Source organism: Phoca vitulina, unplaced genomic scaffold (genome assembly GCF_004348235.1).
Source record: "Phoca vitulina isolate PV1807 unplaced genomic scaffold, GSC_HSeal_1.0 scaffold34, whole genome shotgun sequence".
Taxonomy (NCBI): Eukaryota; Metazoa; Chordata; class Mammalia; order Carnivora; family Phocidae; genus Phoca; species Phoca vitulina.
The window spans coordinates 356,861-375,440 of record NW_022589737.1 but is presented as its reverse complement, the minus strand read 5'-3'; the positions used below and the strand labels follow the sequence as shown (position 1 = coordinate 375,440).

The 18,580-nt window shown below is 37.7% G+C and overlaps 1 protein-coding gene across 1 annotated transcript; it reads left to right on the top strand.

Annotated features, from left to right (window-relative positions):
• The first annotated feature begins 1,844 nt into the window (after window positions 1–1,844).
• Window positions 1,845–6,331, top strand: LOC116645895 (olfactory receptor 8B12-like). Its single transcript, XM_032426417.1, is given in 2 exon segments — window positions 1,845–5,187; window positions 5,189–6,331. Coding segments are annotated over 2 exon segments (966 nt in total). The 5' UTR covers window positions 1,845–4,981; the 3' UTR covers window positions 5,949–6,331.
• Window positions 6,332–18,580: the final 12,249 nt, after the last annotated feature.

Genomic DNA, 18,580 nt, shown 5'->3' with positions numbered 1-18,580 from the left:
TCTTCCTTCCAGGCTTTGGAACTCCATGAAAGGCCAGCCAAGTGAAGTTAAATAGTTATGATTTATGGTTTTGGCCATGACAAATAACTTACACTGGGCTTGCCATCTTACCAAAAGCAATTAAAAAACTAGACAAAATATGTAAAATAATTGTTTTAAAGTAATACAGTAACAGTAGGGGATTTTATCACCCCATTTACATCAATGGATAGATCATCCATAGAAAATAAAAAAGGAAATATTGGCTTTGAATGACATATGAGACTAGATGGACCTAACAGATTTATACAGAACATTCTACTCCTAAACAGCAGAATACACATTCTTTTCAAATCCACATGGAATATTCTTCAGGATAGATCACGTGTTAGGGCACAAAACAAGTCTCAATATATTCAAAAAGATTGAAATCATATAACATATCTTTTCTGACCATAATGGTATAAAACTAGAAACTGATCACAAGAAAAAATCTGGAAAGAACAAAACTACATGAAGGCTAAACAACACGATACCACTGAATGGGTCAACCAAGAAACCAATGAGGAAATAAAAAAATACGTGGAGAAAAACAAAAATGAAAACACAACATTCCAAAATCTTTGGGATGTAGCAAAAGTGGTTTTAAGAGAGGCATTTATAGCAATTCAGGCCTACTAAAGAAACAAGAAAAATCTCAAATACACAACCCAACTTACACCTAAAGGAGCTAGAAAAAGAACAAACAAAGCCCCAAACCAGGAGAAGGGAAGAATTAATAAAGATTAGAGTAGAAATAAATGAAATAGAGACTAAAAAAACAATAGAATAGATAAATGAAAACAGGAGCAGGTTCTTTGAAAAGATCAACAAAATTGATAAACCTTTAACCATAGTCAGCAAGAAAAAGAGAGGACTCAAATAAATAAAATTAGAAGTGAGGGAAAAGAAATAACAACTGACACCACAGACATACAAAAGATTATAAGAAGTAATTACGAAAAAGCACCTGCCAACAAATTGGACAACCTAGAAGAAATGGATAAATTTCTGGAAATATACAACTGTCCAAAACGGAATCAGAAGGAAATAGAAAATTTGAACAGACTGATTACTAGCAATAAATATTGAATCAGAAATTAAAAAAAAAACTTATGATATACAAAATCCAGGGCCAGATGGCTTCACAGGTGAATTCTACCAGACATTTAAAGCATATTTTATACCTGTTCTTCTTAAACTATTCCAAAAAGTAGAAGAGTAAGAAAAGCTTCCAAATTCATTCTATGAGGCCATCATTACCCTGATACCAAAACAGATATACTACAAAAAAGGGAGAACTATAGGCCAGTATCTCTGATGAACAAAGATCCAAAAATTCTAAACAAAATATTAGCAAACCAAATCCAACAATACATTTAAAAAAATCATTCACCACAATCAAATGGGATTTATTTCAGGAATGCAAGGGGTGGTTCAATATTAATAAATCAGGCGAGGTAGTACATCACATCAATAAGAGAAAGGATAAAAATGATATGATCATTTCATCTATTATTTTTAAAAATCTTCTTTCCCCCAATTCTCACTCAACTCACCTTTTGAAACTGTTGGACCATTTAGCATTGTTCTAAAGATTTTGGTTCCTATATTCCTCTTTATTATTTTTTCTATATGTATTTTAGTATGGATTATTTCTGTTGATCTGTTTTGCTTTCAATATCCTTTCTTTGGTTGTGTCCAGTCTGCTATTAAACCAACCTAATGAATTCTTTATTTCCAATATTTTCAGTTTTAAGTTTTCTTTTTGAAATTTTCCTTTTTTTATTGTTTTTATAAATCTGTTGGGATTTTCTATCTGTTAGTCAATTTGGTATTTCTTTTGTCTAAATTTCCATAAATAATTATAGTAGTTAAAGTCTTTGTCACTAATTGCAACATTAAAGTCACATGTGGATCTGCTTTTACTGACTATTTTTACATCTTGATAATGGGTCATATTTTTTGCTTCTCTGTATTTCTAGTAATTTTTTATTTTATGAGGCTGGAATTGTAAATATATTATAGAGACAGTGGATTATGTTGTTCTTCTCTACAGATTGTTGCATTTTGTTCTAGGGATGCAGTTAATTTACTAGCAGATCACCTTGATCCTGCTGAGACCTGGATTTAGCCTTTGTTATGATGGGTCTAGTTCCATTTTGCCCTTAGTCTGATGGCTTAGTTCTCACTCTTAGGGTATGGATTTCAGGGGTCTCATCTTTTTTTTTTTTTTTTTCAGGGGTCTCATCTTAATGTCTGGTTTGTTCATCAAAACTTCTCTACTCTCACTAGGCCAGAAGTCTAACAGCTCCCCAGTACTGTGCATCCTCTGTGACCTCTATTCAGTTCCTAGACTCCAAACAGCTGTTGTGTTCTAGACATCTGGAGTCTCGCCATGCACAGACAAAATTTAGAATTCAGCTATGAACTCAAAGGAGTCCTTGATGCACATGCCTGAGGGTTCTTTTCTTTGGCTTTTTCCTCTCCATGCCTTGCCCCACAGATTTCAGCTGTCCTGGCATCCATGAACACTGATCTTTTGTATTCCAGCTCAGCAGGAGGGCATACAGGCCCACGGACTAGGAGAAACTGGAAGCCTGGAGACCTAAATTCGATCTGTGACCTTGGGCAGATGGCTTTACTTCTCGGGATCTCCTTAGTGTCTTTGTATGTAAGATGGGGGTAAATATTAGTTCTGTGGATCCGTAAGTTGATGAGATTGTACTCACTTGGGAAAATTAAAAAAATACAGCTACTGTACTCATACCCGCACAGATTCTGATACAGAAGGTTTGGGTGGGGACCCCAGAATTTCTTTTTAATAAACACTCTAAGTAATTGTGGTGCTCAGCCAGGTTTGGGAAATACTGGATTTGATAATTTCCCAAGTCTTTTCAGGTCTAAAATTCTATTAGTGTGTGGGCTTGATATTAAAGTAACTATAGCTCTGAGAGATCAAGTCATAGGATAGACATTTTTGTCAAGGCAGAAGCTGGTGTGAAGAGAAAAAAACAGAAAAAGACAAAAGCAACAGAAGAGGAAGAACAAATTTGGATGTGTCCCTACACTGAGAATCTGATCCACTAGGATTCAATTTGAGAGCACCAAGAAGCTAGAAAGCCAGTAGAGAGTAGTGGTCCAAGAAAAGTGGGTGGAAGGCAGGGACAGTCAAAGGGAGTTCTGACCAGTTAGTAATTTAGAAAAAGGCTGTTCTTGGCAGAGGTTGGGAACATTTACCTGATAGATATTGTACCATTAAACTTAAACTCCATGGGAAGAGAGGGTTAGGGGATCAGAGAAGTCTACCTTCTTTTTTGAGCTAGATGTAGTGCAATTATTCCTAGAATGAATTGGGATATGAATAGATTATTGAATGTCCTACCCTAATTTATGATAGCCCTTTGTGTTAATCTTTCCTTATTCTTGCCACTTTTTATTAAAGTTATTGCATATTTATTTGTTACTTTACAAGAGTTTGCCAGATCCAAGAAGGCAAGGACCCTAGCTTTATGGATTTTCAGTAACTTTCATCAGGAGGAAGCTTAGTCTAGTGGTTACAAAATAGGGGCCTGGAGTCAGACAGACCTAGGCATGTGGGCTCTGAAACAAATTGTCTGTGAGCAACTTATGTTTAAAATGAGTATTATTATTGTGAGGAATTAATAAGGATATATTTATATAGTGTTTTGGATTCTTGGCAGCCAGAAGTCAGTAGAAGGGTTCTGTGTCAGGTACATTACTATGTATTCAAGAAATAGTAATGATGATAATTTTTTTCACAATGATTTTTCTTTTAATAGTACTGGATAAATATTTGTTAAAGTAATTGTCTTTATGAGCCAAATCAAGCAATATCAAGGCTATAAACAAACATTTCTTATTCCTTTGGGAAAGTAATCTCTGATGAAATGCTTTTCAGGGAATCTCTGTCTTAATTATCAGGCCACTGAGATCTGTAATCCTAATAAAACTCCTTATTCTCCTGTTGTCCTCTGGTCAGGAAAAGGCACTGTCTCTTTTCTTATAGCTAGAGGGGCTTTTGGGCAAATTAACAATTGGAAATCATGTTCTTCAGTGCAGAAAGGCCTGAAAGATAACTTAGAGTTTTTGATCCTTTGCACCAGACTGAGAGGAGAGAGTTCTTAGCTCAACCTATCATTTTCTGTTCATTATGGTCATTTTTGGGTTCCAGGACAATGTGGTCAAGAAACAGTAGAGAATAATAGCTTTATAGATCTGAACTAAAGGAAGGTGAGTATGTTCCTAACCCTGGTGAGTCAGGTAACCTAGTGGTTATGAGTGCAAATGTGAAAGACTGCCAAAGTTTACCTTCAGGCTGCACCTCAGTATTTTGGGGACTTTCGTTAGGTACCTAACTCCTTTGTCTCATGTGCAAATTGGGATAATAATTTTGTGACATAGCTCTTAGTACATAGCCTCTCATAGGAACACCTTAAATAAGTGTTAGCTTTAAAAAATGATCATTAAACCACTTGATCTAGGGGAGACTGGAAAAACGTGGCCTCACCTTCTTGGTTGACAGCAGTGACCCAGTTGTGGGTGTTCTGAGAAGTCACAGTGTCTTCTCACAGGACCCTCTTCAGGGAAGAGGCTTAGGTGTCAGCAATGGAAGCATAGGCAGGAGAGAGAAGGACAGAAAATGGACTAATTTAAATATCTAAAAACATCTATATGGATATGAATAAATTACTGCTTTCTCTCTGGAGGCAAAGTTTAGACCCTAACTGTTCTCTCTGGAAGTTAAAGTCACTTGGGGTGTAAGACAGATCCATTGCAAACAGTAAAACCCTTCCTAACATACTAACGTTCAAATCTCTCTCTGTGGATTCCATTCTCCAAAGTGGGGGATGGATACTGAGAGAGTGGTGGTGTTTCTTTCTAACTGGTTCTCTTTTCTTTTCCCCAGACTGCCCTTCCTCCACCCATCCCCAAGAGGAAAATGGCAGCTAAGAACTTTTCTGTGACAGAGTTTATCCTCGCAGGCTTAACAGACCAGCCGGGACTCCAGATCCCTCTCTTCTCCCTGTTTCTAGGTTTCTACATGGTCACTCTGCTGGGGAATCTGGGACTGATAACCCTGATTGGGTTGAATTCTCGCCTACACACCCCCATGTACTTTTTCCTTTTCAACCTCTCCTTGATAGATTTGTTACTCCACTACCATCACCCCCAAAATGCTGAAGAGTTTTGTCTCAAAGAAGAACATCATCTTGCACGCAGAGTGTATGACTCAACTCTTTTTCTTCTGCTTCTTCGTCATTTCTGAGTCCTTCCTCCTGTCAGCGATGGCATAGGACCGCTATGTCGCCATCTGTAAACCACTGGTGTACACTGTCACCATGTCTCCTCAGGTCTGTTTATTCCTTTTGTTGGGTGTCTATGTGATGGGATTTTCAGGGACCATGGTCCACATGGGAAGCATAGCAAGTCTGACTTTCTGTGCTGACAATTTTGTCAATCATTTCATGTGTGACATCCTTCCTCTCCTTGAGCTCTCCTGCAACAGCACTTATGTGCACGAGCTGGTGGTCTTCGTCTGTGTGGCCATTGACATTGGAATGCCCATTGTCACCATCTTCATCTCTTATGCTCTGATTCTCTCCAGCATTCTCCACATTCACTCCACTGAGGCCAGGTCCAAAGCTTTCAGTACGTGCAGCTCTCACATAATTGTGGTATCTCTTTTCTTTGGTTCTGGGGCTTTCATGTATCTCATACCACCTTCCATTTTGCCCCTTAACCAAGGGAAAGTGTCCTCTCTGTTCTATACCATTGTAGTGCCCATGTTAAACCCACTGACCTATAGTTTGAGGAACAAGGATGTCAAAGTTACCTTGAGGAAAACCTTGGAAAGAAAAATTTTTGAGAAAGTAGTATATGGAGAAGGAGATACAATGCTTTGTTAGTGTGTGTGTGTTTTAAATGAGGGATCCAAGTTCCAGTTTTTTTTTCCTCTTCTGTAAAGAAAGAGAATTTTAAGTCTTTATGTTTGGATGAATGCTTAATGCATATCTATTTTCTTTGTCCCTTGACCTACCTTGAGTATTCCAAGACTGTCTTATGCATTTTTTCTATAATCACAAATCATTTAATCTTGTATGGGGCTTATAAACCATTTTATCTAACCTCCTTATTTAATAGACATTGGAAACTTAGAAATATTATGTATGTTTTCCAGGGCCTTACACCTAACTGGTTCCACAAGGGGGACTAGAATCCAGACCCTTGAGAATTCTAATCTACATTGTTTTCCTTTCTGCCACATTTACTTGCTTTATTGCTGCCCTTGCAGATTTCATTTTGAAAGTATGATATTTTAGCATTTTACTATCTGATTCTATATATAGTAATTTAATGTAACTTCTCAATAAATAACTTTTTAAAAATAACTTTTTAATATTACATTTTTTTCTTTTTTAAAGTTTTTATTTTAATTCCCGTTAGTTAATAGACAGTGTTATACTAGTTTCAGGTGTACAATATAGTGAATCAACAGTTCCATACATCACCCTGTGTTCATCACAATAAGTGCACTCCTTAATCCCATCACCTATTTCACCCATCCCCCCACACTTCCTTCTGGTAACCATCAGTTTGTTTTCTACAGTTAAGAGTTTGTTTCTTGCTTTGTCTCTCTCTCTTATTTTTTTCCCTTTGCTTGTTCATTTGTTTCTTAAATTCCACATATGAGTGAAATCATATGGTATTTATGTTTCTCTGACTGACTTATCTTGCTTAGCATAATACTCTCTAGCTCCATCCACCTCGTTGCAAATGGGAAGATTTCATTCTTTTTTATGGCTGAATAGTATTCCACTGTATATATATACCACATCTTCTTTATCCATTCATTAATCAATAGACACCTGGGCTGCTTCCACGTCTTGGTTATTGTAAATACTACTTATAAACATACAGGGTACATGTATCCCTTTGAATTAGTATTGTATTCTTTTGGTAAATACCCAGCAGTGCAGTTGCTAGATCATAAGGTAGTTCTATTTTAACTTTTTGAGGAAACTCCATACTGTTTTCCAGAGTGGCTGCACCAGTTTGCATTCCCACCAACAGTGTAAGAGGGTTCCACTTTCTTTGCATCCTTGCTAACACCTGTTGTTCCTTGTGTTGTTGATTTTAACCATTCTGGCAGGTGTGAGGTGATATCTCATGGTAGTTTTGATTTGCATTTCCCTGAGGATATGTGATGATGAGCATCCTTTCATGGGTCTGTTGGCCATCTGGATGTCTTCTTTGGAAAATATCTGTTCATGTCTTCTGCCCATTTTTAAATTGGATTATTTGTTTTCTGGGTGTTGAATTTGATAACTTCTTTATATATTTTGGATACTAACCATTTACCAGATATGTCATTTGCAAATATCTTCTCCTATTCTGTAGGTTGCCTTTTAGTTTTGCTGGTTATTTCTTTCACTGTGCAAAAGCTTTTTATTTTGAGGTGGCCCCAGTAGTTTATTTTTGCTTTTGTTTCCCTTGCCTTAGGAGACATATTTAGAAAGAAGTTGCTATGGCTGATGTGAAAGAAGTTACTGCCTGTGTTCTCTTCTAAGATTTTTTTTTTCTTTTCTTTTTTATTATGTTATGTTAATCACCATATATTACATCATTAGTTTTTGATGTAGTGTTCCATGATAAATTGTTTGCGTATAACACCCAGTGCTCCATGCAGTACATGCCCTCTTTAATACCCATTACCAAGCTAACCCATCCCCCCACCCCCCCCAGAACCCTCAGTTTGTTTCTCAGAGTCCATAGTCTCTCATGTTTCATCTCCCCCTCCGATTCCTCCCCCCTTCATTTTTCCCTTCCTGCTCTCTTCTTTTTTATTAAACATATAATGTATTATTTGTTTCAGAGGTACAGGTCTGTGATTCAACAGTCTTACACAATTCATGGCGCTCACCAGAGCACACACCCTCCCCAATGTCTATCACCCAGCCACCCCATCCCTCCCACCTCCCACCACTCCAGCAACCCTCAGTTTGTTTCCTGAGATTAAGAATTCCTCATATCAGTGAGGTCATATGATACACATCTTTCTCTGATTGACTTATGTCGCTCAGCATAATACCCTCCAGTTCCATCCACGTCATTGCAAATGGCAAGATTTCATTCCTTTTGATGGCTGCATAATATTCCATTGTATATATATACCACTTCTTCTTTATCCATTCATCTGTCGATGGACATCTTGGCTCTTTCCATAGTTTAGCTATTGGACATTGCTGCTATAAACATCGGGGTGCACGTTCCCCTTCGGATCACTACATTTGCATCTTTGGGGTAAATACCCAGTAGTGCAATTGCTGGGTCATAGGCCAGCTCTATTTTCAACTTTTTGAGGAACCTCCATACTGTTTTCCAGAGTGGTTGCACCAGCTTGCATTCCCACCAACAGTGTAGGAGGGTTCCCCTTTCCCTGCATCCCGCCAACACCTGTTGTTTCCTGACTTGTTAATTTTAGCCATTCTGACTGGTGTGAGGTGGTATCTCATTGAGGTTTTGATTTGGATTTCCCTGATGCTGAGCAATGTTGAGCACTTTTTCATGTGTCTGTTGGACATTTGGATGTCTTCTTTGGAAAAATGTCTGTTCATGTCTTCTGCCCAATTCTTGATTGGATCATTTGTTCTTTGGGTGTTGAGTTTAAGAAGTTCTTTATAGCTTTTGGATACTAGCCCTTTATCTGATATGTCATTTGCAAATATCTTCTCCCATTCTGTTGGTTGTCTTTTGGTTTTGTTGACTGTTTCTTTTGCTGTGCAAAAGCTTTTTATCTTGATGAAGTCCCAATAGTTCATTTTTGCCCTTGCTTCCCTTGCCTTTGGCACTGTTTCTAGGAAGAAGTTGCTGTGGCTGAGGTCGAAGAGGTTGCTGCCTGTGTTCTCCTTTAGGATTTTGATGGACTCCTGTCTCACATTTAGGTCTTTCAACCATTTGGAGTCTATTTTTGTGTGTGGTGTAAGGAAACGGTCCAGTTTCATTCTTCTGCATGTGGCTGTCCAATTTTCCCAACACCATTTGTTGAGGAGACTGTCTTCTTTCCATTGGACATTCTTTCCTGCTTTGTCGAAGATTAGTTGACCATAGAGTTGAGGGTCCATTTCTGGGCTTTCTATTCTGTTCCATTGATCTATGTGTCTGTTTTTGTGCCAGTACCATACTGTCTTGATGATTACAGTTTTGTCATAGAGCTTGAAGTCCGGAATTGTGATGCCGCCAGCTTGGCTTTTCTTTTTCAACATTCCTCTGGCTATGCGGGGTCTTTTCTGGTTCCATACAAATTTTAGGATTATTTGTTCCATTTCTTTGAAAAAGGTGGATGGTATTTTGATAGGGATTGCATTGAATGTGTAGATTGCTCTAGGTAGCATTGACATCTTCACAATATTTGTTCTTCCAATCCATGAGCATGCAAAGTTTTTCCATTTCTTTGTGTCTTCCTCAATTTCTTTCATGAGTATTTTATAGTTTTCTGAGTACAGATCCTTTGCCTCTTTGGTTAGATTTATTCCTAGGTATCTTATGGTTTTGTGTGCAATTGTAAATGGGATCGACTCCTTAATTTCTCTTTCTTCTGTCTTGTTGTTGGTGTATATAAATGCAACTGATTTCTGTGCACTGATTTTATATCCTGCCACTTGACTGAATTCCTGTATGAGTTCTAGCAGTTTTGGGGTGGAGTCTTTTGGGTTTTCCACATAAAGTAACATATCATCTGCAAAGAGTGAGAGTTTGACTTCTTCTTTGCTGATTTGGATGCCTTTTATTTCTTTTTGTTGTCTGATTTCTGGGGCTAGGACTTCTAATACTATGTTGAATAGCAGTGGTGATAGTGGACATCCCTGCTGCGTTCCTGACCTTAGGGGGAAAGCTCTCAGTTTTTCGCCATTGAGAATGATATTCGCTGTGGGTTTTTCATAGATGGCTTTTATGATATTGAGGTATGTGCCCTCTATCCCTATACTCTGAAGAGTTTTGATCAAGAAAGGATGCTGTACTTTGTCGAATGCTTTTTCTGCATCTATTGAGAGGATCATATGATTCTTGTTCTTTCTTTTATTAATGTATTGTATCACATTGATTGATTTGTGGATATTGAACCAACCTTGCAGCCCAGGAATAAATCCCACTTGGTCGTGGTGAATAATCCTTTTAATGCACTATTGGATCCTATTGGCTAGTATTTTGGGGAGAATTTTTGCATCCATGTTTATCAAGGATATTGGTCTGTAATTCTCCTTTTTGATGGGGTCTTTGTCTGGTTTGGGGATCAAGGTAATGGTGGCCTCATAAAACGAGTTTGGAAGTTTTCCTTCCATTTCTATTTTTTGGAACAGTTTCAGAAGAATAGGTATTAATTCTTCTTGAAATGTTTGGTAGAATTCCCCTGGGAAGCCATCTGGCCCTAGGCTTTTGTTTTTTGGGAGATTTTTGATGACTGCTTCAATTTCCTTAGTGGTTATAGGTCTGTTCAGGTTTTCTATTTCTTCCTGGTTCAGTTTTGGTAGTTTCTACATCTCTAGGAATGCATCCATTTCTTCCAGGTTATCTAATTTGCTGGCATAGAGTTGCTCATAATATGTTCTTATAATTGTTTGTATTTCTTTGGTGTTGGTTGTGATCTCTCCTCTTTCATTCATGATTTTGTTGATTTGGGTCATTTCTCTTTTCTTTTTGATAAGTCTGGCCAGGGGTTTATCAATCTTGTTAATTCTTTCAAAGAACCAGCTCCTAGTTTCGTTGATCTGTTCTACTGTTCTTTTAGTTTCTATTTCATTGATTTCTGCTCTGATCTTTATTATTTCTCTTCTCCTGCTGGGTTTAGGCTTTATTTGCTGTTCTTTCTCCAGCTCCTTTAGGTGTAGGGTTAGGTTGTGTACTTGAGACCTTTCTTGTTTCTTGAGAAAGGCTTGTATTGCTATATACTTTCCTCTTAGGACTGCCTTTGCTGCATCCCAAAGATTTTGAATAGTTGTGTTTTCATTTTCATTGGTTTCCATGAATTTTTTTAATTCTTCTTTAATTTCCTGGTTGACCCATTCATTCTTTAGTAGGATGCTCTTTAGCCTCCATGTATTTGAGTTCTTTCCGACTTTCCTCTTGTGATGGAGTTCTAGTTTCAAAGCATTGTGGTCTGAAAATAGGCAGGGAATGATCCCAATCTTTTGGTACCATTTGAGACCTGATTTATGACCTAGGATGTGATCGATTCTGGAGAATGTTCCATGGGCACTAGAGAAGAATGTGTAGTCCGTTGCTTTGGGATGGAATGTTCTGAATATATCTGTGAAGTCCATTTGGTCCAGTGTGTCATTTAAAGTCTTTATTTCCTTGTTGATCTTTTGCTTAGATGATCTGTCCATTTTAGTGAGGGGGGGTCTTAAAGTCCCCCACTATTATTGTATTGTTGTGAATGTTGTTTCTTTGCTTTTGTTATTAATTGCCTTATATAATTGGCTGCTCCCATGTTAGGGGCATAGATATTTACAATTGTTAGATCTTCTTGTTGGATAGACCCTTTAAGTAGGATATAGTGTCCTTCCTCATCTCTTATTACAGTCTTTGGTTTAACATCTAATTTGTCTGATATAAGGATTGCCACCCCATCAGCTGAAATTATTTAAACTAGCCAATCCTAATCCTGCTTACTCTTCCTTGCCCATTCTTTCTTAGAAAACAGAAAGTGTCTTGTCCAATTGCTGCCTCTCCTTCTGTCTCATGACCAATCCTAGTGCTTTCCTGTGTGGCCCCTAGAGTATATGGCATGCTCCTTTCTCTTGGGAACTGTGAATATGAAACACCGTCTTTTAAAAAAAAGACATTATTTTTCTTTAGAGCAGTTTTAAGCTCACAGCAACTTGGGTAGCAGTACAGAGATTTCCCATGTATCTCCTGCCTTCCCACATGCACAGCCTCCCTCATTATCAACATCTCCCATCACATTTGTACATTTTATATAATTGATGAACATACACTTATACATTATTATCACCCAAAATCCATAGTTTACATTAGGGTTCACTTGGTGTTGTTATTTTATAGGTTTGGATGAATTGGAGGTTTGCTTGCAAACCTCACATGTATCTGTTATATGTATAACCATTATAGTGCCACACAGAGTAATAATCTCCCTAATAATCCTCTGTGTTTCAGTTGTCCATCCTTTCTTCCCCCAGAGGCCCTGACAAACATTAAACTCTCTACTGTCTCCATAGTTTTGCCTTTTCCAGATTGTCACAGAGTGGGCTTCTTGCACTTCTTGATATGCATTTGGGGTTCTTCTATGTCTTTTCATGATTTGACAGCTTATTTCTTTTTAGCTCTGAATAATATTCCATTGTCTGGATATACCCCAGCTTATTTACCCATTCACAAACTGAAGGACATCTTGGTTGCTTCCAGGTTTTGGCAATTATGAATATAGCTACTATAAACATCCATGTATAGGTTTTTCAACTCCTTTGGGTAAGTATCAAGGAGTACAATTACTGGATTGTATGATAACAGTATGTTTAGTTTTGTAAGAAACTGCCAAACTGTCTTCCAAAGTGGCTGTACCATTTTCCATTATCACTAGCAATGAATAAGAGTTCCTTTTGCTCTACATCTATGCCAGCATATGGTGTTGTCAGTATTCTTGATTTTGGTCATTCTAATAGGTGTGTAGTAGTATCTTATTGTTTTAATTTGCATTTCCCTGATGAGAATGATGTGGGGCATCTTTTCATATGCTTATTTGCCATTTGTATATCTTCTTTGGTGAGGTATCTGTTAAAGTCTTTAGCCCATTTTTAAATAAGGTAGTTCATTTTCTCATTGTTTAGTTTTAAGAGTTTGTGTTTGGATAACAGTCCTTTATCAGATTTATCTTTTGCAAATATTTGCTTGCAAATTATCTTTTCAATGTCAGTCATCTCCTCATCTGTTGGCAAAGGTTTTATAATATTATAATATTATAATTTATTATTTTATAATAAAACCTATATTTAAAACATCATCCTTTACCCTTATTGTCCAAGATCACATTTGGACTTGTCTATCTCTCAAAGTTTAGACTGAGAAAGAAAAGCCAGGTCCTCTTTTTTCCAACTCTGACGTCTTCTTACAAGTTGTTTTTCAGAATCTATTTATTCCTTTGGTGATTGGCACTGGCAATTCTTTCACTCTCAGAAGAACCCAGTGGGGCACCTCGTTGCTTTTGCAGTAAATGAAAGCATCAGAGTTTGGATTAAAATCAACCTAATAACAAAGCCTATATAGTTTTCACTGTATGATGCTGCTATAAGATTTGTATATCTCTGAGAATCAAGTTTTCATTTTAACCTGGAGTTCACCTAGATTTGTGACCACAGATTTCTAGTCATTGTTATAAACATTAGAGAACATGATTTTTTTGAGTCAGTCTAAATGTGTGTTTGCATCTCTTTTCTACCTATTACTAACCATGCAGATTTGATCTAAGTATTTTCATCTTTTTAAACTTCTGTGTATTTATTTGTACAATGCAAATAATACTTCCCTAATATGGTTGTTATAAATATGAATTGCATAATATATTGCAATATTGTAGCATAGAGCCAGGCATTTTTCATTTTCCCCTCTGATTATATAAGAAAAATATCTCATGTATCATGATACTATTTTTTGGGTTTACCTGTAAGAAGTACAAAAAAGGACCCATTTCATGAGTTTCCCAATACCTCAAGGCTGAAGTAGGGAATATTATTAACAATTGAGGTAGCTGAGGCTCAGAGATATTAAGTAGCTTTCAATTTATAGTAAATATGGCAGAAAATTTTATTTAAATGTTCACTGATTCTGCTCATCATTCTGTTTAGATATTGAGGTTTTGCAATTCTTCTTCCCCTAATCTACCTGTCAGAAAAAACTAAGTTGACTTTTAGAGAGTTTGAGCCAGAGAGATCTGGAGTGGGGTCAACAAGCCCTTCAGAACAGGGTGGGCATGCCTCTGTACTGAAAAGAGGAGGATTAAGTTTATGACTCTGTAGTCAATGGTGAGATCTACAGATTCTTTGAACTGCTGGATTCTAAGAATGTTTGCAGCTAGCCTGATTATGGGTATCCTCCTTGACACCCTGAGATTAGAAGATTGTTGGGCTCTTCTCTGATGAAATGAACCTGCCTAAGAAAACAGAACTACAAATATTGTTGTATGGTTAGCCCCAGTAAAGTGGCCCACACAGATCACCCTTCCCCTAAAACAAAGTCCACTAGTTGACAAGTCTGGCCCAATTACAATGATTGTTCAGTCAACTTGTTACTGTCTCTTAAACATATCAGGACAGCTAAGGATCACTAGCCATCAGAGGGATGATTGTATATAAAAAAACAGAGAGAAAAAATAATTGGGAAATAGAATGTAATGTGAGAGCTGCCCTTTCACTTTGCTCAGGGAAGTAGCCTATGTCTGCGCTAATGTGAGAAGCCAGAGAGGTGCCATGTTTATCAGTCATCTTCATGGTGATTGCAATGGGCAAGGAGTTCCTACAAGAGCTGTCCATGTAGACAGCCTTCTGGGCATGGATTTTGGAGAAACAGATGCTGGGACAGGAATATAGTGTTGAGGCAGTCCTGAATTAGAAAAGAGGAGTAGGAGGAGCTTGAGGAGCAATCATCTTAGAGTAGAGACTCTAAGAAGCCATTTCTTTATCTTTTTATCTACTTTTCCAATTTTCTTCATTTGTCCTTCTCGCAGGAATCTGCTTTCATGATTGGAAACTGCTGGGCCACAACTGTAAAGAGCATGACCGGAGCTAGCACTTTGCTGCTTGTCATAGGTCAGCCAAATGTTCCAACTCTGTTTCCTGGTCTAAAAGCTCCTTCCTCTCAAAGGTTCCCCTGGACTTCCAGGCAGATCAGTAGTGGGCTGTCTCTGCTGCACTTGCATTTTGGCATCAGTGTGTAATTTGATGACTCTTTTCTAAGACAGCTGACATTTTTAGAAGGTTTTCTGCCTGAATTTCTGAAGCAGAAGATGGGGCAGAGGAATGATGCTGCAGGAAGGGAGTGGGGAGCCTATGACTTTCCATTGTCATCTTCCAGAAAGAGACAGAGGAGAAGCAACACTTCTGTCCATCTCTGATTGAAGAAAGAGGTAGCGGGTAGATTAAGAACCATCCTGGGGAAGTCTAGTAAGCAAACAGAACAGACAGGGAGGAGAATAAAAAAACCTCAATTTCCACATGACCCATGTTCTCTTTAATATGGGTTGTGTGTTTTCTAAGTTACAATCTAAAATATCTATCTATAAATGTAAAAAATCTGTATCGATATCTATCATCTATCTATCATCTACCCATCAATCATCTATCTATCATCTATCTATCTATCATCTATCATCTATCATCTATCTAGCTTTATTTATGTTGGTTTGGCTTGGGTTTCTTGAGTGAAACAAAGGGAAATGGAGAGGGAATAGAAATGCCTATTATCCTGCATCTATTTACATGACAGGCATTGTTATGCACATCACCTAGGTGACACAATCAGTATCTCTGGATGTGAGAGTAAAGAGGCAATGAAAGGAAAAACAGACAAATGGGACTACATCAAACTTGCAAATTTTTGTGAATCAAAGGACACAATTAATAGAGCCAAAAAACCAAACTATAGAATAGGAGAATATATTTGTAAATTATATAACTGATAAGCAGGTAGTATCTGGAATATATAAAGAACTCTTATAATTCAACAACAACAAAAACAACCTGATTAAAAAGTGAACAAAAGACTTTGCTGTGGACTGAATGTTTGTATGCCTCCCAAATTCATGTGTTGAAACCTAATCCAGTGTGACTGTATGTGGAGGTAGGACCTTTGGGAAGTGATTAGATCCTGAGGGCAGAACTCTCATAAATGGGATTACTGCTTTTATACAAGAGACCCCAGAGAGCTCCTTTTCCCCTGCCATCATGTGAGGTTACAGGGAGAAGTTGGCTATCTATAACCCAGAAAGCTGGCTCCCACCAGGCACAGAATCTCCTAGTACCTTCATCTTGGACTTTCCAGCCTCCAGAACTGTGAGAAATAAATTTCTGTTGTTTATAAGACACCCAATCTATTGTATTGTGTTACAGCAGCTCAAATGGATTAAGAAAGACTTGAATAGACATTCCCCCAAAGATGATATATAGATGGTCAACAAACAAATGAAAAGATGCTCAATATCACTAATCATTGGAAAACGCAAGTCAAAACCACAATGAAATATCACCTCACACCCATTAGGATGGCTACTATAAAAGAAAACCAAAAACAAGTGTTGGTGAGGATATGGAAAAGCTGGAACCTGTATGTGTTATTGGTGGGTTTGTAAAATGGTGTGACTGAATTTCCACCATTGTACAATGGTGGAAAATGTATGGAAGTTCTTCAAAAAATTAAAAATAGAACTACCACATGACCTAGCAATCCCACTTCTGGGTATATATCTAAAAGAACTGAAAGTAGGTTCTTTTTTTAAAAATTATTATTATTATTATTATTTCATTTAAATTCAATTAGTCAAGGTATAGTACATAATTAGTTTTTGATATAATGTTCAATGATTCATTAGTTGAACTAATGAATTATTATTTTTTTTATTTTTTTAAAGATTTTATTTATTTATCTGAGGTAGTGAGAGAATGAGACAGAGAGAGAGCATGAGTTGGGGGGGTGGGAGAGGCAAAAGAAGAGGGAGAAACAGGCTCTCCAGTGAGCAGGGAGCCCCACACGGGGCTCGATCCCAGGGCCCCGGGATCATGACCTGAGCTGAAGGCAGATGCTTAACTGACTGAGCCACCCAGGCACCTCTGAAAGTAGGATCTTAAAGAGATATTTGTAGCAACCCAAATGTCCATTGACAATGCATAAGGAAACAAAATGTGGTATATACATAGGAAAATTACTGATTCCTAAAAAGTAAAGAAATACTGTCACATGCTACAAAATGGGTGAACCTTTAAGATATTATGCTAAGTGATAATTCTCTGGAGAGTCATCCAGGTTGTTCTATCAATAGTTTTTTTAAATAGTTTGTTCTTTTTTAAATTGCTGAACAATATTTCATGCTATGGATTTATAACCATTGTTTAATTGTTCACCCATTGAAGGATGTCTACATTATTTCTGGGTTTTGGCTATTAGAAATAAAGCTGCTATAAGCTTTTGTGCAAAAAAAAAAAAAGATATTATGCTAAGTGAAAGAAGTCAGTCACATAAAGACAAATACTGTATGATTCCACTTATATAAGGTATCTAAATAGTCAAATTCATAGAAACAGAAAGTAAAATAGTGGTTACCAGGGGTTGCAAGATAGAAGAAAAGGGGAATTATTATTTGATGGGTACAGAGTTTTAGACGTAAGATGAAAAAGTTCCAGAGATCTGTTTCACAATGCAAATACACTTAAAACTCCTGAACTATACACTTAAAATAGTTAAGGTGGGGGTGCCTGGGTCGCTCAGTCATTAAGTGTCTGCCTTTGGCTCAGGTCATGATCCCAGGATGCTGGGATCAAGCCCCACATCAGGCTCCCTGCTTGGCGGGAAGCCTGCTTCTCCCTCTCCCACTCCCCCTGCTTGTGTTCCTTCTCTTGCTATGTCCCTCTCTGTCAAATAAATAAATAAAATCTTAAAAAAAATTAGTTAAGATGGTAAATTTTATGTTATGGTGCTTTTTGTTACAATAAAAATAAATAAAAAGTAAACCTGGGGCGCCTGGGTGGCTCAGTCAGTTAAGCGTCTGCCTTTGGCTCAGGTCATGATCTCTGCATCCTGGGATTGAGCCCTGCATTGGGCTTCCTGCTCAGTAGGGAGTCTGCTTCTCTCTCTCTCTTTTGCCCCTCCCCACTGCTCATTCTCTCTTTGTCTCTCAAATAAATAAATAAAATCTTAAAAAAATAAACCTAATAAAGTGTTAAATTAAATATGTTCCTACCTCTTACCTTGACAAACTACTTTCACAACCCTGGAAGGCCAGATTCAAATTTAGAATCCTGAGAATCTATGAAGTTCCATGCCAAAAGGTGGCAGTACAGGGAAAGCCACCCTGGTTCCCAGGTGCCTGCCTCTGGACCACAGCTTACTCCCTCTACTTCTCACTCTTACTTCTCTTACAATGTGAGGGGCCTACACATGTGCAGCTATAAATACCTGCAGTCCACATGCCCAACTGCCATCTACGTCCCTTGCATATAGCTTCTACCTGACCACACTTGGGAGTGAACATACCAACAGTGTGGTCTGCTTTTGGAAGGATGGACCCAGGCCCTGGAAGCTGAGGAGTGTTGCTCCAGGCCAAAATTTATGTGTGATCTTTCAGACCTGACCATAGGCAATTATGAAGGCTCTTCTTTCCTTTTCACTTCTCTTCTTTTCTTTCCCTCCCTCCCTCTTTTCTTTCCTTCTTTCTTTCTTTCTTTCTTTCTTTCTTTCTTTCTTTCTTTCTTTCTTTCTTTCTTTCTTTCTTTCTTTCTTCTTTCTTTCTTTCTTTCTTTCTTTCTTCTTTCTTTCT